We start from the raw sequence: 19,238 nt of genomic DNA on the forward strand, positions 1-19,238 counted from the left end.
GGTGCTGGCTGGCAGAAAGATGAGAAGACTTTATTTCTCTGGAAACGGAGGGGTAGTGGGTGGGGGCCAGGGGTCAGGGCAGGGGAACGTTCTCCAGCTTCTGGTCCAGCATCTTCAGATCATCCAGGAAGCGGGTTGGGGTGAGGATGTGTGAGGACCCTGGGCAGGAGCAGAGGTTTGGGGATGTTTTCGTGGTGCTGGGGGGGTGCTGCCTCAGTCTTTGACAGGCTCCCACCAGGGTCCCACCTGGTGCAGATCTGTCCCTGTCCCTCGACAAACCAGGCTCCTGATGCCAAGGACTCGAGTCTAGAAGCCTTGAGTATACAAGGCCAGCCCCCGGGAACCCGAGCCCCAGAGCCCCCGAACCCCCGGGAATCTGAGCCCCAGAGCCTCTGAACCCCCAGGAACCAGAGACCCAGAGCCCCCAAACCCCCAGGAACCCAAGCCCCAGAGCCCCCAAACCCCCAGGAACCCAAGCCTCAGAGCCCCAGGGTCCCCGTCCTGATGACTTACCAATGAGCACCTCCCACTTGCCCTCGGTGGCCCTGGTGACCTCATAGGCGGCCCGCATCTCCGACATTGCCACGCCGCCCATGACGTACACTATGAGTCGGGGGCCCGCCCGGGCCTCTACGCCGGCCTTGTTCTTGTGCCAGTGACCGAAGCGGGCACTGTGTGGGGCAGGGGCAGAAAGTCCAGGCAGGAGACCCTCACCGCCGCCAGGCCACCCACCTAACATGGGCCTGGGCCTGGGCCTGGGCGGGGGCGGCCTCACCTGACAGCGGCCTGGGAGCTGGCTGCAGGGGTGGGGTCGGATACGAAGGGCCACAGCTTCCTGTCCAGCCGGTCCTCCACAGCGTCCTGGCAGCCGAGAGGGAGGGTGAGGGGAGGAGCTCCAGGCAATAGGCCCGGGGTCAGGAATGCCCCCCACAGGATGTTCAGCGGCCAAGATCCTGGCAGACACCAACCACCATCTGTACCTCCTACCCCTGGGGTACCCATGAGTCTAGGCCTGTAGTCCATTGGGGACCCATAATTCTAGACCCATAATTCCACGAGGACCTAGAAATCTAAACTCATAACTCATTGGGGACCCACAAATCTAGTCCCATAACTCCTTGGAGACCCAGAATTCAAGACCCATAACTCCTGGGGAACCCAGGAATCTAGACCCATAACTCAGTGGGGACCCACAAATCTAGTCCCATAACTCCTTGGGGACCCAGAAATCTAGATCCATAATTCCTTGGGGACCTCCTGGCCCTTGGGGACCATCAGTCAACACTCCTAGCCCTTTGGACCCCAGAGTCCGGGCCCTCAGTCCCTCGGAGCCCCAGGAGTCCAGGTATTCAAGGTGTGGGGAGGAGGTGGCCCAGGTCTCTGGCAGGAGGAGGGCCGGCGCTCTTAGGACAAGGAGGAAGTCAGGAAGCCGGGCCCTAGCCAGTCACCATTGGATGTTGCTGCCCTGTGATCCTGGGAAGGCCAGGACTGGGGTTGGGGGGCTCCTGGGGGGCAGGGGAACAGACTAGAGAGAGCGGAGGCAGGTGGGAAGGAAGTGAGGCTCCCCAGCACAGGCCCCGCTGTCGCCCCAATTCCTCAGCTGCGGGCTCAGTGCCCCCCTCAGCAGAGCAGATCGGTGCCAAGGGAATGCCAGCAATGAGGATTTGCCCTTAAGCCCCGAGGCTTAGTGCCTCAGGCAGGGGGAGGCTGAGCCACCAACTGATGCAGAGAACTGGGCCCCCCGCCAACCTGTCCACCCAGTACCTCCATCACATCCTTGACGACTGGGGTCCAGCGGGACAGCTGATAGGTGGGCTCCATGCGCTCCCTCGGCTCCAGCCGGCTGGAGGCCCCTGAGCCCTACAGGTGGGGCAGGGAGGGCCAAGGGAGGCATTGAGGGGAAGGAGGCTGGTCACAGAGGGCCGGGGCCTGGTGTGGCTGGTGGGGTGAGGGATGGCAGGCAAAGACGGGGAAATGGAACAGAGAGACAGAGACAGAGAGAGAGCCAGAGAGAGTCAAAGAGAGAGAATCAGAGGGAGAGAGAGAGAGAAGCATGGGGGAGAGAGGACGGGGGAGAGAGAGAGACAGACAAGAGAGAGTCACAGAGAGAGAGACAGGAGGAGAGCCAGAGAGAGAGGAGGGGTGAAGACAGAGAATGGGGGGGAGAGAGAGAAGGGGAGGAGAGAGAGAGAGACAGAGACAGAGATAGGGAGAGAGATAAGAGGCAGTGGGATAAAGTATGAAGGCAAAGAGAGGGACCAGAGATGAAGTAGGAAAGATGGAGACGGGGACAGAAGGAGGACGGACAGGGGAGGGGAGCGAGACAGAGAACCGAGAGAAAGGGGAAGGTAGAGAGAAGGTAAGAGACAGAGAGATGGACACAGAGAAACAGCACACAGTAAGACAGATGAGAGATCGAGGGAGAGATGGGGACGGGGTGGGGGCACCGTGGCAGAGGCCGGGTCAGGGGAGGGGGGACACAGGGCCAGAGAGAGACAGGAGAGGCTCATCCGAGAGTCAAGCATGCACAGGAAGTGGCTGTGTGTGGGAGCTGGATGGGTGGGGGGGACCCTCGGAGACCCCGGGAGCCCAGGTAGTGTGTCATCACCCCTATGCTGGGGACCCTACTCCCTGCCTCTGGGACTCAGACCACCAGCCCTGCACTGCACCACTGCGGAGTCCAGCACAGCAGCACCCACATCTCCCTCCCCCTGCCTACCGTGTGAGCTGCGATTGGGGAAGGCTCCCATATCCTCTGGGCCCCAGCCCAGACCAGACACACTGCTTTGGGTCCCCCAGGAACCACCGGCCCTCTTGACTGGCAGGGCCCCAGCTGTGCCCCGCACCCTCGACCCGGGTCCCCCCACACCCATTCCTGGCATACCACGGGGTTGGTGACAGTGCCTCCCAGCTGCTCCAGGTTGCGGATGAGGCTGCTGTGTGCCTGCACGTTGGCATGCTGGATCAGCTTGGCCAGGTTCTCCTCACTCACGCCTGGGACACGGGGATGGGTGGGGTGGAGGCGGTGGCCAGGTGGGCTCCCGGTTTAGGGGAGTTTGGGGTGGGCTGAGGAGCGCCCAGGATTCAGATGGGCGAATCCTGCAGTGGGGAGGGCCTCGAGACCCTGGGCTAATGTGAGCAACAGTGGGGAACCTAGGAGGGGTAGATGAGGGGTTCCTCTAGGTGAGACGAGGGAGCCCCACATCAGCAGGGGGACCCCACCTCAGTGGAGGAATCCCCAAGCCAATGGAGGAGGGTCCCTGGGTCCAGAGGGTAGCTGTGGGGGTCGGTGAGCCCAGTGACTAGAAATGACCCGGGGAGAGCTGTGGGGTTTGGTGGTTCCCAAAACTGTGGGAGATGCTGGCGAATGGGGGCGTCCCGACGCCCCACAGCCCCCACTCACCATTCCGAAGGAGGATGTAGAGCAACAGGACCCGGATCTTGTCATAGGCAGGCACCGCCGCGTCCAGCAGCACCGGTACGATCAGCTTCATGGAGTCCTTGATCTTCTCCCCCTCCGCGTCGGAGCCCATGGCCAGGTCCTGCGGGCACGGGGTCAGCCGTCCACCGGCCACTACGTGTCAGGGAATGGGACAGGAGAAGCGGGCCAGGGACGTCCCCTGGGGTAGGCGAGCCAGGGAAGTCCCCAGGATCCTTGGCGAGAAGACATTTGGGTCCTACCTCATCTCAGCACCAGGTCTCTCAAGGTCCTACCCCTGTCCAGGGACAGTCTCTCCAAATGCCCTGCTCTTTACCCAGGTCCCACCTCTCCAAGGCCCCACCCACCTATGCACAGACCACAGCCCTATCCTGAGATTCCCCCGCCCTCGCCAGGCTCTGCCTTCCCAGGTCCCACTTCTCCAAAGCCCCACCTACTTCTCCAAGGCTCCACCCCTCACCCAGGTCCCATCTGTCTAAGGTCCTGCCTACCTCTCCAAAGTCCCACCCACCTATGTACAGGCCACACCCCTGTCCTGGGACCACCTGTCTAAGGCTCTGCCCCTCACCCAGGTCCCACCTCTCCAGGGCCCTATCCACCTATGCAAAGGCCACACCCTCATCCTAGGACCACTTCTCCTCTCCAGAACCTCCTTTCCCCTCCAGGTCCCACCTCTCTCCAAGGCCCCTCCCCCAGGCCCCCCATCTCTACAGTTTGGCCCCCCATGCCCCACCCCCACAGGCCCCGCCCCACCTGCTCCACGCTACACAGCTTCTCTACCGAGCCTTTGAAGTGCTTCATGCAATCATCTGCTAGATGCAGGTGTGTAGAATACTGCGGGGTGCAGGGTGGGAGTAGGGGAGTTAGAAGGCTGAGTCAAGGCAGAACGCAGACAGAGCTTGGGCTTGAGGGGCCAAAGTGTCCCTGCTGCCTGTCCGAGCGCACCTTATTCAGCTCTTTCTGGTACTGTGGCATCTTTTTCAGGATGTGGGACAGGTCTTTGATGTTGGCCTGGGGAGGCAGGGGAAAGAGGGCAGGGACTGGGGGACGAGGCCAGGCCATGCCCACTTGGGACCCACTCCAGGCTGGAAATCCCGACTGTGGCCCTGCCCCCATGGGGAGGGGCTTTTCTCCAGCAGCACCTGTGGTGACCCGGGTCTGTGCCTACCTTGTCTGTGGTCAGCCTCTTGCTCTCACAGAAGGTCTTCAGGAGCTCTGTGACCTTCCTGGCCATGAGGGTGGGGAGGGGTGAGGTTTAGGGGGAAGAGCCAGAGCCAGGGGCCCCGCGTCCCTGCACCAGGCCATGGGTAAGCCTACTCAGGGGGCACATGGGGAGGTGGGGTGAAATTGGAGGCCAGTCTGGAGACACGCTGAGGGGCGCTCACAAGGGCCGAATGCCTGGCAGCAGCCAGGGATCCCAGCGCCACAACCAGGCCCACAGTAGGGGAAGGGGGGACCCGGTCCCCGTGTGCACGCACTTGGACACATCCGCGATGTGCATGTGGCGAAGCTCTGCCCACAAGTCGTCCTCTTCATCCAGCAGGACGGCCTTCTCCCGCGCCTCACACAGCCCAGTGGTCTCGTATCTGGGGAGGAAGGAGGGAGCCTGGGGGTCAGGGGAGCTGACCAGGGAACCACGTGGGAGGCAAGGGTGGGGATGGCTTCCGAGTCTGCAGACCTGTACGTGTCCTGCTCTATGTCCAGCAGGTCATAGGCCATGGCCTGGAATGTGAGTTCATGCAGCAGCGGGGAGACGGGGTCGGCTGCCCGGTCCATGATTAGCAGCTGTGAGCGGGTTTTCTCTGGGCCCTGGGGTGGGGGTTGGGGTAGGAAGGAGCCACTGACCCTAAGCCAGCTGGAGCTGCCCCTCACCTCCCCAGCACGCACCCTCACCTCGCCCAGACTGGGAGTGTCTGCCTTGAAGGCGTTCAGCTTGGCCAGGACGGCATGGGCCAACTGGGCTGTGTCCTCTGGGCCCCTGGCGGGGAGGTCAGACACGGGGGGACATCATCAGGTATGGGGTCAAGGATGGGGTTGAAGGTGGGAGTCAGGGGCCAGGGTGAGGGCTGGGGTCAGAAGAGAGGTTAAAGGTTAGGTGCTGCACACATTCAAGGTGGGGGGGACGGCATCGGGGTGGGGCGGGATGGGGTCCCCACTTGCGGTAGCGGATGGCCGGGTACTCTTGCAGCGTGGCGCACAGTGTGGCAATCTGTTGGGCCAGCGCCTCGAGCTGCCGCGTGCGCTCCCCTGCCCGGAAGGGGCAGTAGAGGTTGTAGGTACTGTGGGGGGCATCGAGGGAGAACACCTGGATGGGGAGGGGGAGAGATGTGCCAGGGTTGCCGCTGCAGGTGCACACCTGCCTCAATTCCCGCTGCCGCCACCTGGTTCCTGAAGCCTGCTTTGCCAACTTGTAGGCAGGCCCCAGGTCACCCCCCAAACCAATGCCTGGAGGAACTGGCGAGTCAGTGGATAAATAACCCCAGTCCCTGTCCCTTAGGCTGGCTGTACAACCCTGTGGTGCGCTCTGTGCTGCCCCCTGCAGGGGCCCAGTGGGACAGAATTCAACGCAAGTGCTCCTTGGACTACGTTTGTACCTCCCCTTTTTAAAATTTTACTTCATTTATCTGTTTTTGAGACAGGATCTCGATCTGTCACCCAGGCTGGAGCACAGTGGTGAAATCATAGCTCACTGCAACCTTGACCTCCCGCGCTCAAGCAATCCTCCCACTCCAGCCTCCTGAGTAGCTGGGACTACAGGTGCATACCACTATGCCTGGTTAATTTCTTTCTTTTTTTTTAAAGACTGGGTCTTGCTCTGTACCCAGGCTGGTCTCAAACTCCTGGCCCCAAGCGATCCTCCTGCCCTGGTCTCCCACAGCGCCCAGCCTCAGTATCTGTTTCTGAGGGAACAGGGGACATTTGGTCACAGACCCCAATCCCCTAGGAGGAGCCTGGGCCGTACCTGGGACTCATAGGGGAGGAAGGCAAGGTGAATCTCCTTCAATGTCTTCACCACTTTTGCCAGACGAGAGCGACCCAGCTCACTGAACAGGGGCTCAGGGCAGGCTGGGGTGAGGCAGGAGGGGGGCATCAGGCCAGAGCAGCCCCCCATGTCCTCACCCCAGGCCCTGACACCCTGGGCCCCCCTCACTCACTGTCGGTGAAGAAGACATGGGCTGCTTTGTAGGTGAACGTTGGGGTCCCCCGGAAGTCCGCGATCAAGGCCTGAACCGACTGGGGAAGGTGGGTCACTCTCTGGGCCTGAGCCTACACCCGCAGGCTCGTTGTCTGCCCCACCTCCCAGCCGCCGCCCATTTGCCACCACATGCAAACACGGATGGACAGGGTCATGCATATGTGCACGTGCACACCAGCATCCACATGGGCACACGTGCACACACACACACATGCATACACAGATGCACAAACGTACACACGCACACGTGCAGACACAGACATGCATACACAGATGCACAAACAAGTACACATGCACACGTGCACACACACATGCACAGATGCACAAACATGTACACATGCACACGTGCACACACAGACATGCATACACAGATGCACAAGCATGTACACACGCACACGTGCACACACACATGTATACACAGATGCACAAACATGTACACATGCACACGTGCAGACACGCACACACACACGTGCACACATACACCTGTACACACATGCACGCATGTACACACGCTCACTCATGTAGGCACCTTCTCTGTGGGGCTCAGCAAATAAATGGCCTCCAGGCTGGGAATGGGTTCCCGCCGTTTGTTGATGTCTTCAACAACTGGGAGGAACAGAGGAAGGGACACAGGTGGGTGGCATCCAGGTAGGGCCACGTGGGGAGTCTCAGGTGTGGGGAGTTGGAGCCTTGGGGAGCAGGGCTGGATGCTTAGGGGCGACAGGAGGAGAAACACACCTAGGGGGTCGCCCAGCTAAGAGCCACACGGGAGGGTTCTGTACACTTGGGGTTCTGCAGCCAACTGGGTTCCCAAATTTACAGACAGGGAAACTGAGGTACTCAGAGGACAGGCTCCCTCAGCACCTGTCCCTCAATGGCAAAGTGACTGGGGCACCTCCTGGGGTCACCCATCGAAGGCTCTGCATTCTTGGGGCCCCACATCCAGAGTCCACCCTGGGAGTCCCACACAGGGCTCCATGCAGGGGCTGCACGGTCAGGAAGGGGCTGCAGCCGAGGAGTCCTGCAGGGGAGGTCTGAAATCCATGGGCTCCCGAGGTCAGCTTGCAACATTTAGGAAATGTACTTGGTCACATGATCCAGGCTGTCCGTGCAGCAGAGAGCTGTATACTTGGGAGTTCTGGACGATTTGAGGGGATCCTACACTCCAGGGCAGCACCCTGGTATCAGGGCACATTCAGGGGGTCCCACACTCAGGTCCCATCTCACTGGGGACATGTTTACTCACTGGTGATGCCCTCAGCTAGGATGTCTGACATTTTGCAGCAGGAAGACAAGATGCGCATGCTCGGGTGATCCATGATAAGCACCTGTCCAGATGGATGGACAGATGGACAGAGAAGCAGGTGGAAGAGGCCACAGCTGGCCCCAGGAGGGGCCAAGGCAGTAGGAGCGGCAGTTTCAAGGGCTGGTTGGGCAGGAGGACCCAGGACCCATTCACCCAACTCCACCCCTGTGGACAGGCAGTTCTCAGGGTCTCCACATTCAGGGTGTTCCCCATGGGCCTGATCAGGGGTTACCTCTGGGTACCAAGGCATTTGCCTTGCCCGTACCTTCCACTCCCCATCCTTCTTGACACTCCGAATAACTCCGCTCAGAATTTCTGCAGGGAAGGGAGGGGAGGGGTCAGAATGCTGGTTCTCTGGTCCCACCACTGCCCCGTCTTCTCAGCCTTGGGGCTGAACCCCCATCTTAATTCCCATTTACTTTTTTTTTTTTTTCAGACAGAGTCTCACTGTGTCACCAGGCGCCAGGCTGGAGTGAAGTGGTGCCATCTTGGCTCACTGTAACCTCCACCTCCCGGGTTCAAGCCTCAGCCTCCCAAGTAGTTGGCGCACACCACCACGCCCAGCTACTTTTTGTATTTTAGTAGAGACGGAGTTTCACCATGTTGGCCAGATGGTCTCGATCTCTTGACCTCGTGATCTGCCCGCCTTGGCCTCTCAAAGTGCTGGGATTAAAGGCGTGAGCCACCACACCCAACCTACCTTTTTTTTTTTTTTTTTTAAAGAGGAGGGTCTCTGTGATCTAGGCTGAAGTGCAGTGGTGTGATCATAGCTCACTGCAGCCTCCAACTCCTGGGCTCCAGCAATCCTCTCACCTCAGCCTTCCAAGCAGCTGGGACTACAGGTGTGTGTACCACACACAGCTAATTTATTTTTATTTCTGTACAGATGAGGTCTCGCTATGTTGCCCAGGCTGGTTTCAAACGCTTAGCCTCAAGCAGTCCTCCCGCCTCAGCCTCCCAAAGTGCTGGGATTACAGACATGAGACACTGCATGGGAACCACGTATTTTTACTCCCCAGTTCTGTGAGGTGGCTTCTAGGGTCACCCCCAATTCACAGACAGGGAAACAGATTCTTAGGCGACATGCAACTCACCTAAGCATCCTGAGTGCCTAAATGGCAGAGTGCCTGGGCAAAAGTAGCCACTCAATAACACGTTTTAGATGAATGAAAAGTGGAGAGCCAGGATCATCTACAGCTCTATTTGCCTCTAGAACTAGGCTCTGGGCTTCTCCACCTACTATCTTAAGTTTTCCTGCTGTCCTTACTGGTTTCAGCCAGTCCCCTGGCCCTGGTCTAAAATGTAGGACCCCTGGTTCCCAGCTCTGAGGCATGCCTAGCTGTGGCTATCCCACCGACCTCCCGCCTCAGTTTTCTCATCTGTAAAATGGAATCACTGTTTTTCCAATCTCCCCCAATTAAGGGGGTCTGAGCCACCGACGGCTCTGCCTAGAGGAGGGAGAGGAGGGAAGTAACGGGGTGGCCCCGCCCAGCCACGTCCACTGTGTCATGTCCACTGTTATCAGGGTGGCCAGGGCGGAAGGAGCAGCTGAGGCCGGAACTCCCCGGGTAGAGAAGGAGACGCCCTCCACCCCTCCCCCAAGAACCAGGTCCCGTGAGGCCTGGACGACTGGCTGCTTCAGCTGCAAGAGGCTCCTGGGGATGGGGCAAGGAGGAAGGCGCCCCCTACATCACCCCTGTGGGGCCTGGACACGTCCCCTGAGCGCTCATAGCCTCTGAGGTCGCTGATCAGAGTCCCGGGGGAGTCCCAAGAATCCAGTCCCTGAACTTTGTCCGGCTCAAGAGATCCTAGAGTGTGGGCATCCAGCTGTACCCTCCTCCCCCGGCAGGTACTCTAGGAGGCTGAGGAGTCTGGGCCCCAGCCTACGCCACCCTCTAACCGTCCCCTTTGGGTCCCCAGAGTCCGGTCCCCCAATTTTTTCCCGCTCCGGCACCAGAGAGCAGGGACATCCAGCTGGGGCCCCTGTCCCCACCCGCCCCCTCGAGGATCAGCTGCTGGGCGCCCAGCCTGGCCCAGAACTCCCAGACGCCACGACCCCGAGGTCCCAGAGCCCGTGTGCTCCCGCCCTCCGCCCCCCAGGGGACGCCAGAGCCCGGCCTTGGAGAGGCACTCACTTTCCCCCACCACCGCCTTCAGCCCCGAGGGCGCCATCTTCCCAGAGGGGCGCCGCCGCCGCCGCTTCCGGGTCTGTCCCAAGGTGGGGGCGTGGCCCCGCGCGTCACCCACGTGGACCCCGCCCCGCGGGCCGTGGCCCCGCCCCCTGCGCACCTGGCCCCACCCCGCCGTTGGTACTCGCCCAGGCCCAGGAAGTTGAGTCCCTGCGGGGAGGACGGGCAGGTGCGTCCGCGCTGCCGAGCACGAAGTAGTTGGAGGGGCACACCTCGACGACACGCTCACAGATGGGAGTTCAGACACACACTTCCTGGCTTGCGTGCGAAGCGGGATCGCAGAGCAATAACCCCTCCAGCTTCCCCGGGCTGTTCCTTGTCTGCAAGATACACGGTGCACACTCGATGCCGCCAGGCCGCCGCTGTCTGGGTCTGGGATCTTGACCCACTTACCTTCTGTACTTCAAAGTGTAGAAGCAGCAGCAGCTTGGATAACTTGATGGATTCAGGAGGATGGGAGACCTCTTGTGTGCAGACACCTGGATGTAATTGTCATTCAGTCCTGCCCGTGCCCCCGACCTGGAGTGCGCTGCCGAGGAGGAAACCGAGGCTTAGCGGGATCCCTAAGCCAAGGCCACGACGAGTGAGCCTCCTGGGATTCCAGCCAGGAGCCTGTCCCCAGGAGGGAAAAAAGCGCTTTTCACAGTCTTACTCTCTTCCGCGTGCAGCCACATTTACCCTCGTGAGCCAACAATCGAATTCACGTGCTGATACACACATGGGGAGAGTGACGCCCTCAAATGCTGGCAAACACACACACATCCACACTCGACTTGAAATTTCAGTGGCTGCTTCTGCTGTGTCCTGTGGTGTAGAGAGCACAGCCCCAGCAGCTCCCATACAAATGAGGTCTCCAATTTCAGGTGCGAGGTATGTGTGTAAATAGACTCCTGGTGGTCTGAGCTGGTTCCTTCACGCGGGAGGTCTCTGATTTAAGGTGTGAGGTATGTGTGCAAATAGACTCCTGGTGGTCTAAGCTGGTTACTTCACATGGTCGTGTTGATAAAGGTACCAAGCCCCTGCCATTTACATGGGACATAGGGAGTGAATCAGACCCTGAAGCCTGGGGGAGATAGAAAAGGATCATTGCGGCCAGGTGCGGTGGCTCATGCCTGTAATCCCAGCACTTTGGGAGGCCGAGGCAGGCGGATCACCTGGCTATTTCTTCCTTTCCTTTCCTTTTCTATTCCTTTGTTCCTTCTCTCTCCTCCCAATTTTTGTTTTTGTTTTGTAAAGAGACAGGGTGTCACTCTGTTGCTCAGGTTTGAGACCAGCCTGACCAACATGGAGAAACCCCATCTCTACTAAAAATACAAAATTAGCCAATTGTGGTGGTGCATGTCTGTAATCCTGTAGGGTCCAGCCCTATAGGGTTCTGTGAGCTCCTCTCTGCTGGTGTGGAGACGAGAAATTGTAGAAATAGAAGACACGAGACACAGAAAAGAGAGTTTGGGCCCGGGAGTCCACTGCCAACCAAATCGTGGAGTCCTGCAGTGGCCCCAAATGCCTAGATGCTCTCGCTTTATTGAGTTGCAAATCTGGGGGCAGGGTAGGTAGGGCGTGGCCTTGGTGGTCGGTGACGGGGCAGCATAGGTAGGGCGTGGCCTTGGTGGTCAGTGACTGGGGGCAGGGCAGGTAGGGCGTGGTAGTGATAGGGTCAAGTACATCACGTGTCGTACAGGTAGGGGCTCAAGACTTTCAGGTAGCCGAGATGAGGTAAGGAGCCTAATGCGTCAGCACTTTTTCCATACTTGTTAGGAAAGAACAAAGACATTAAGATTCATATTCTTTTACTGATTGTATCTTCTAAGAAAAAAGGAACCATGTGCAGAAGCGAACATGAGAGTGGACGTGGAACGTGACCACTGAAATACAGCATCACATAGAGACAGGTAAGCCCCCGGATGTCTGCGGGCCTACCTGACAGCATTAGGCCCACCGCAAGAGCTTGGAAGAGCCGAGTTTTCTCCTAACTCCTCTGGGGAAGGAGACGTCTCGGCCATCTTGGACAGCTCCTTCCCTAGCTGGCTAAACAGCGGGCACTTTCCCAGCTCTGACACCAAGGCGCCCTCCAGCAGCCCTTATTCGGTCGTGACAGAGGGCTTAAAGCGTGTTGCCTTAGGGTCATTCCTTTCACAGTGTCTCCCCAGGTTCACACTTCCGACCTGAGAGGCATTAGTAAAAGAATTAGGATCACCTATGAATAACTAAGATCACATGTGAATAGCTAATAACTACCACAGTCATATTTCTAGTTACTTTCTTCTTCATTATTTACATAGAAAGAGGCTGAGGCTTTTGGCTCCTGCCCCGGCACTTATGGGATTTCCCCGCTACATAATCGCAGCTACTTGGGAGGCTGAGGGAAGAGAATCACCTGAACCCGGGAGGTGGAGCTTTCGGTGAGCCAAGATCGCGCCATTGCACTCCAGCCTGGGCAACAAGAGTGAAACTCTGTCTCAAATAAAAGAAAAGAAGACAAGAAAAGGATCAATGCTGCCCTGAAGGAAATAAATTGATGTGACAGTGAGTTCCAGGAAAGGCAGGGGTAGGAGGGGAGTTTATTGAGGGTGACTCCCGAGGGCCTCTCTGAAGAAAGAGCCTTTAGACATTATCCCTGAAGGAATTCTAGAAGCAGCCCCACAGCAATGTCCAGTAGAGAAGGGAGGGGCCATGAACTTATGAAGGCTAGAGGGAGGGTGGGGGCAGTAGGGGTCAGACTTCTATAGGATGAGGTCTGACTGACCCATCCCAGTGCCAAGATGCAGGACTTTCAGTGCTAAAAACAGGACAGTCACAGGCAAACCAGGATGGCTGGCGACCCTAGGAAGGAGTTTGGCTATTTCTTCCTTTCCTTTCCTTTTCTATTCCTTTGTTCCTTCTTCTCTCTCCTCCCCATTTTTGTTTGTTTTTGTTTTGTAAAGAGACAGGGTGTCACTCTGTTGCTCAGGCTGGAGGGCAGTGGCATGATCATAGCTCACTGTAGCCTCGACTTCCTGAGCTCAAGGGACCCTTCCACCTCAGCCTCCCAAGTAGCTGGGACTACAGGTGCACACCACTTTGCCCAGCTGAGTTTTTATTTATTTTATTTTATTTTTTAAGGAGACAGGGTCTCTCTATGTTGTCCAGACTGGTATCAAACTCCCAGGCTAAAGAGATTCTCCTGCCTTGGCCTCCCAAAATGTTAGGATTTTAGGCGTGAGCCACCACACCCTGCCCCTTCCTCCTTTTTTAACAGCTTTACTGAGATATAATTCACATACCATTTAACTCACTGACCTAAGGTGCGTAAGTCAATGGCTTTTAGTATCTTTGGAGTTGTGCATTCATCACCACAATCCATTTTAGAACACTTCCACAACCCTAAGATGTTTGGGTTTTGTCTTGAGAACAACTGGGGCCCAGGGAAGAGTTTTGAGCAGGGGAAGGCAGGGGCCCCTCCAGGTCCTGGTGGGGAAGGATGGAAGCCAGGACCACCTCCAGCTTCTCAGCCTGACCCCTTGCTGGGAGGGAGAGTTGATAGGGCCAGCCACCCCACCCCACCTCCCAAAAGATATGAAGTACTAATCCCCAATATCTCCCAGTTGGACCTTATTTGGAAATGGGGTCGTTGTAGATGTTAGCAGTGAGGATGAGATCATGCTGGAGTAGGTGGCCCCTCACGCAGCATCACTGGTGTCCTTATGAGATCATCAGATGTCTCCCTGATTCTGTGTAGGTGGCTGGGGCAAAAAAAAGATGGCTATAGGAAGACTGGGACACACAGGGAGAATGCCATGTGACCACAGAGGCAGGGACTGAAGAGGTGCAATGACACGCCAAGGACACCAAGGACAGCAGGCCACTGCCAGAAGCCAGGGAGGGGCAAGGAGGGATCCTGAGACCTAGTTTTCGGAGGGAGCACAGCTCTGCCGACATCTCGATTTCAGGCTTCTGGGCTCCAGAACGTTGGCTCAATACATTTTCCGTTAAAAAAAAAATTTAAAGGCTAAGCATGGTGGCTTATGCTTGTAATCCCAGTACTTTGGGAGGCCCAGGCAGGAGGATCACATGAGCCCAGGAGTTTAGACCAGCCTGGGCAATATAGTGAGACCTCATGTCTATAAAATATATATATGTACATATGTAAGATAAAAATAAATCTCTGTTGCTCTAAGCCATTTGGTCTGTAACACTTTGCTCTGGGAGTCCCAGGAAAGGAAAGGGCTACATGCGCTGAGGAGGGGGACATTTCCTTGCATGGAGGAACAGGGTGTGAACTTGGCCCTTGGTGGAACAGGGAAGCCTCGGGCAGAGGTGGCGATAGCTCAGCCCATTCATTAAGATGAAACTTCCACTGGTTTCCGTAAAGGTGTTTTGGGGAGGGCAGGGAAGGGGATGAGGACCTCCCAGTGGCATCTCCTCCTTGGGCACTGAGGAAAAGCCACAGCAGCTCAGGGGAGAAAGCGGGGACATCCTCTCCTCCTCGCCTGCCTCTGTCCCCAGGGAGACTCGCCTCCTGTTCCCACCTGGGGCTGGGGTGATAGATGAGAGGAGACAGCTCAACTTGACATCTGGGTGGCACGGGGACAAGAGATCCCAGACTTTCTTGTTTTGGGGTCTGGGGCCAGCAGCCAGGCCCCAGGGACAGTGAGTAGAGGGAAGGGTGGCCGGGAGACCCCTTGACTTGCTGCCAAGGAGACAGAGCTGGAGCTAGGCTGGCCGGGGGTGTCTGAGGAGGGTGCAGAGAGGGAGGGGGCAGGGAAGGGGACTTTGACTCCAGCCTCTTCTTTCTCTGACTGCAGGTGGCAGCTGCCCTTCCAGGAGCCAGCAGGGAGACCTGGGTAGCTGGGTGGGGACACCTGCAAGTCCCCACCCAAGCTGCCTACCACCCTATCCTGCCTTCTCCAACTGCAGGGACGCTGCTCAGGCCTTTTGTGACACCACACCTGACAGTCCTTGGGGGTCCGGTCATTGCTGCTGGGTCCAGCAAGGTCCAAGCTCAGGTCACCCTGCCCCCTACCCCCCATGCCAGATCCGGTATCGTTGTGGGCAAACAATTATCTGGATGATCTTTATGGGGCTTAAGCTTGGGTGGGAGCAGATGGGGCATGAGCTAGGGATTTGGAGATGGCACACCCCCACGTTCCAGACGTTTAAAAGGCCCTCTCTGGCACCGGGCTGGGACAGAGGCCAGCAGGAAAGTGATTGGAGTCCAGTGACATGATGGATCTGGAGGAGAAGACAGAGGAAGGCTCAGGCCCCTGTGCGGAGGTGAGAGGGCCCTGCCCCCACCCCAACCCCAGCTCAAGGTCTCAGAGCCCATGATTGACGAGACTAATTAGTTTGTAGGGCACCTAATTATCGAGTGAGTCTCCTAGGACCCCCTGATCCAGTTATGGCTGCAGGCAGGGGCTGGTGGGCTTGGAGGTCTGAGTGCCAGGCCCCAGGGCAGAGGGCAGAGCTCTCCGTGTGGACCCCTGTTGATGGGAGATGCTGGGACCTGGGGGTGGCTCCTGGGCCGTGTTTCCCTGATTCGTGCCCCAGCTCTCAGGCCACACTCCTCAGGCCCCAATCTAGGACAGCGGGATGCTGGCATGGCAGCTTGTCCCTTGAGGTGGCACCACGTGAAGTGGCACTGCCGGCTGGGGCCGCTGGGGCGGGGGCCGGGACTGGGAAGGAGACTCATGTCTCATTCAGAGCCGCTCTGCAGAGGAGATCGGCAGGGACCATGGTGAGATCTGAGGAAGAGGGGATGGCAGGCCCCGGGGTCAGGGTGGGAGCCAGCGGGCCGGGAGGGCTGGGGAGGGGCCCCCAAGCTGAAGGGCCAACCAGACTGAGCAGGTCTGTCCTCAGGCGGGCTCCCCAGATCAGGAGGGCTTCTTCAATCTGCTGAGCCACGTGCAGGGTGACCGGATGGAGGGGCAGCGCTGTTCGCTGCAGGCCGGGCCAGGCCAGACCACCGAGAGCGGTGAGCGTGGGCACAGGGGTGCTGTCCACGGGGCATAAACGGGGTGGGAGTGCAGGGCGAGTGGTCATCTGGAGGGCCTGGGGGCATGGCGTGTGGGAGGCGGTGGTGCACACTGAAGCATCTGCGTGGGGGTGAAGGGGTGGGTTTGGGGGCCACAGTCCAGCTGTGTCCTCTTGAGTCTGTATACATCCACACAGAGAGCGGCCCCACACCCGAGATGGACAGCCTCATGGACATGCTGGCCAGCACCCAGGGCCGCCGTATGGATGACCAACGTGTGACAGTCAGCAGCCTGCCTGGCTTTCAGCCTGTGGGGCCCAAGGTAGGTGATGTTCTGTCGGCGCCGAGGAGAAACCCATCAGGCTGTGCTCTCTGATCCTGCCCCCAACCCCAGCCAGGAGGGAATAGGGACTGCCCCACCTCTGTCCATCCTCCCCCCTGACTTCAGATAGGGGGACCAAGGCCCAGGCGTGGGGTAGAGGGGCCCAAGGTTATATAGGGGCCATGCCAGTGTCAGACCCACGGCTGGAACTGTGGCTCCTGCCCCCAAGTCTGAAGATTCTGGGGAGGCCAAAGGGAGAAAATAGGACCCCTTCCTAGGAAGATATCCCAGGGAGGAGGGCGTGTGAGCTCACGCACACAACACGTACATCTGCATACTCACATGTGTTGATGTCATACATACATGAAGCTCGGGTTCTGATCAAGGCCCCAGCGAGGACCCCAAGACCTGCCACCTCACACTCACATACCACCCTAAACGGCAGATATTGAGGGCAGACACAGACCAGTCCTCAGGATGAGGTGGGACACGTGCCCACCAGCACTCTCTCTCCAACGTTTGCCACCTTCAGCTGGCACTGCCCTTGAGCCCTCCCCCTGGCTGACCCCTCTTCATCCACAGGACGGAGCACAGAAACGAGCTGGGACCCTCAGTCCCCAACCCTTGCTCACCCCTCAGGACCCGACTGCTCTTGGCTTCCGTCGGAACAGCAGCCCCCAGCCCCCAACACAAGCCCCCTGAGGGCCTGAGCCATCTTGGGCCTCACTTGGCCCCCAAAAGCTGATAAAAGAAATAAAACACTTCCATGAGCAACAAGGAACTGAGTATGTGTATATTTCATCAGGGGAGGGGCTAGGACGCCCATTTGGAAGCCTCAGGAGTTCCGCTGGGCAGCACGAAGGAGCCTCTCCTCCCGCTGCTTCCGTATCCTCTCTTTGAATTCTTCTAGCTGCTGACGCTAGGGGCGGGGAAGCAGGGGTGAAGGGGGACAGGAAGGATGGAGGGGTGCACACCTCAGGGCCTAGCTCCCTCTCCCACTCTCTCACCACCCTGCCCACACCACGGCTTCAAGTTTCAATGTCTCTACTGGATGCCCCCTGCCAATTACAACGGGGTCCAAGTGGGATCCGCTTCATTCTTCCGGAAGAAGGCAATAAGGAAATCACCCACTCCTCTGCTCTCAGTTCCCTACTCATGGCCGAGGATGAAATTTTCCTTTCTTGAGATGAAGTCTCTGTTGCCTAGGCTGGAGTGCGATGGCACAACCTTGGGCTCACTGCAACCTCCGCCTCCTGGGTTCAAGTGATTCTCCTGCCTCAGCCCCCCGAGCAGCTGGGATTATAGGCGCCCACCACCACGCTTGGCTAAATTTGATATTTTTGTAGACGTGGAGTTCCACCATGTTGGCCAGGCTGGTCTTGAACTCCTGACCTCAAGTGATCCACCGCCTCAGCTTCCCATGCCCTGGGATTAGAGGCATGAGCCACTGCACTCGGCCTAAAATTTTCATCTGAAACCCATCCTGGACACAGGAATCCAGCCTCCTCCATCCCCGTGGAAGGAAGAAGAGGAGATCGCTTACCTTATCAGGTGGCCATAGCTCCCTCTGTAGGGAAAAGTCACAACTGGGACACGAGTCAAGAGCCTCCAGAGCCCCACACCCAGGGCAAGGTAGGCTCATGGGAGGCAGACATGGGTCCCCAGCAGATTGGTGCCCCGCACCCTTTCCCACCTCTGGAATGAACCCTTGGACATTCCTCTTATGCCCACCTTGCGCTGTATGACATCGTTCTCAAACCACTCGGCCTGATTGGAAATCCAGAACATAGCCACAGGGAAAGTGAGGTAGAGTATCATCTGGAATGGCAGAGGGTGGGTGAGGTGAGATCCCCTCCCGCCCACAAGCAACATGCAGAGGCTGCTCAGAGCCTGGGGGACCCGTTCTACTGTAGAGTCCAGGAGCTCCTCCTCAGGGCCTCCCCAAGAACTCCAGAACTCCCAAGCCTCACGCCCTAAAGCGTAACTCCTATAATCCAGGAGGCCTAATTCCTGAAAGTCCCCTCTGAAATGGAGTCTTCCTCTCAAAGACAGACAGACAGACACACACACACACACAGGCCCCAGCTATATTCAAAAGCATCTCCTGGAGATCTCATTACCCGTCCCCACTTAAGATCGCGGGACCACCCCCAAGCCAAGGAGGCCTCACTCTTCAAATCTACTTCTCTAAGTCTAGAGGAGTCTTCCTATCAGAGACACCCACCCACCACGAGCCCGAGAGCTGCCCCAGGATTTTAAGTCTTCCTTCTTTAGAACCCCCTTCTCTGGTCACCCCTCTCTGAGGTCCTTCCTCACACCAGCCCTCTCACAGCCCCCAAACCCAGAAGCCCAAATCCGAGAACCCCCAACCTAGCGTCCCCTCTCCTGGATTTCCAACTAGAAAGTTTCCTCTTAAACCTCAAGAGCTTTCTCCTCGGAGCGCCCTCTTCCTTCGAAAAGTCCCCGATCTCCAGCCTCATCCTCAGATCCAGGAAGATCCCCTGCCCAGCCTCCCAACCCACTCCTGTGTTCACTGACCCGAAATACCTCCACCTTCACCCCCATCTCGTTTCTCCCGGTCAAGAAAGCCACTTCCGCCCAAAGCCGACACTCCAGCAAGACAGAAGTTCATTGGTGTTTCGCACGCTCCACTGCTGAAGCTGATTGGCCAATGTGTGTCCTGATGACGTAATCTTCGGGCGCCGCTATCTGCTTCCGGCCGCTGGCGTCGTCGAAACGAAGCCAGTGACGCGGGCCTGTCAGTCAAGAAGGATTTAGCCAATAGAAAATGGGTCTGGCGCGGAGAGGCGGGCCGTCATTGGTAGACGTCATAAAT

The 19,238-nt window shown here is 58.0% G+C and overlaps 3 protein-coding genes across 7 annotated transcripts; 1 reads left to right on the forward strand and 2 right to left on the reverse strand.

Annotated features, from left to right (window-relative positions):
• Nucleotides 1-9: 9 nt before the first annotated feature.
• Nucleotides 10-10,156, reverse strand: STXBP2 (syntaxin binding protein 2). The gene is made up of 19 exons (XM_012436162.2): nucleotides 10,077-10,156; nucleotides 8,207-8,256; nucleotides 7,882-7,963; nucleotides 7,165-7,241; nucleotides 6,595-6,673; nucleotides 6,402-6,505; nucleotides 5,596-5,744; nucleotides 5,333-5,417; nucleotides 5,118-5,248; nucleotides 4,918-5,025; nucleotides 4,608-4,665; nucleotides 4,385-4,450; nucleotides 4,193-4,273; nucleotides 3,404-3,542; nucleotides 2,885-2,994; nucleotides 1,765-1,860; nucleotides 776-861; nucleotides 514-671; nucleotides 10-159 (listed from the first exon to the last, which is right to left on the reverse strand). The coding sequence occupies exons 1-19, from the start codon at nucleotides 10,111-10,113 to the stop codon at nucleotides 74-76; spliced, it is 1,782 nt and encodes a 593-aa protein (XP_012291585.1). The 5' UTR covers nucleotides 10,114-10,156; the 3' UTR covers nucleotides 10-73.
• Nucleotides 10,157-10,300: 144 nt separating this feature from the next.
• PCP2 (Purkinje cell protein 2) lies at nucleotides 10,301-17,179 on the forward strand. Of its 5 annotated transcripts, none has more exons than XM_012436166.2 (7): nucleotides 10,301-11,000; nucleotides 11,942-12,022; nucleotides 12,413-12,656; nucleotides 14,915-15,383; nucleotides 15,954-16,080; nucleotides 16,278-16,402; nucleotides 16,985-17,177. In XM_012436166.2, exons 4-7 carry the CDS (start codon nucleotides 15,333-15,335, stop codon nucleotides 17,102-17,104), a joined length of 423 nt encoding a protein of 140 aa, XP_012291589.1. In that variant the 5' UTR covers nucleotides 10,301-11,000; nucleotides 11,942-12,022; nucleotides 12,413-12,656; nucleotides 14,915-15,332; the 3' UTR covers nucleotides 17,105-17,177. The 5 variants fall into 5 exon arrangements, with proteins under 5 accessions (XP_012291589.1, XP_012291591.1, XP_064238057.1 ...); XM_012436168.2 differs by having other exon boundaries at nucleotides 10,304-11,000; nucleotides 15,966-16,080; nucleotides 16,985-17,179; XM_064381987.1 differs by lacking the exon at nucleotides 10,301-11,000 and adding an exon at nucleotides 11,019-11,074.
• Nucleotides 17,170-19,020, reverse strand: LOC105706056 (protein PET100 homolog, mitochondrial). The gene is made up of 4 exons (XM_012436169.2): nucleotides 18,941-19,020; nucleotides 18,134-18,220; nucleotides 17,946-17,969; nucleotides 17,170-17,321 (listed from the first exon to the last, which is right to left on the reverse strand). Exons 1-4 carry the CDS (start codon nucleotides 18,965-18,967, stop codon nucleotides 17,238-17,240), a joined length of 222 nt encoding a protein of 73 aa, XP_012291592.1. The 5' UTR covers nucleotides 18,968-19,020; the 3' UTR covers nucleotides 17,170-17,237.
• Between the last annotated feature and the right edge of the window lie 218 nt (nucleotides 19,021-19,238).

This window comes from Aotus nancymaae, unplaced genomic scaffold (genome assembly GCF_030222135.1).
Source record: "Aotus nancymaae isolate 86718 unplaced genomic scaffold, 86718_ANA_hifiasm-v0.15.2.pri h1tg000028l, whole genome shotgun sequence".
Classification (NCBI taxonomy): Eukaryota; Metazoa; Chordata; class Mammalia; order Primates; family Aotidae; genus Aotus; species Aotus nancymaae.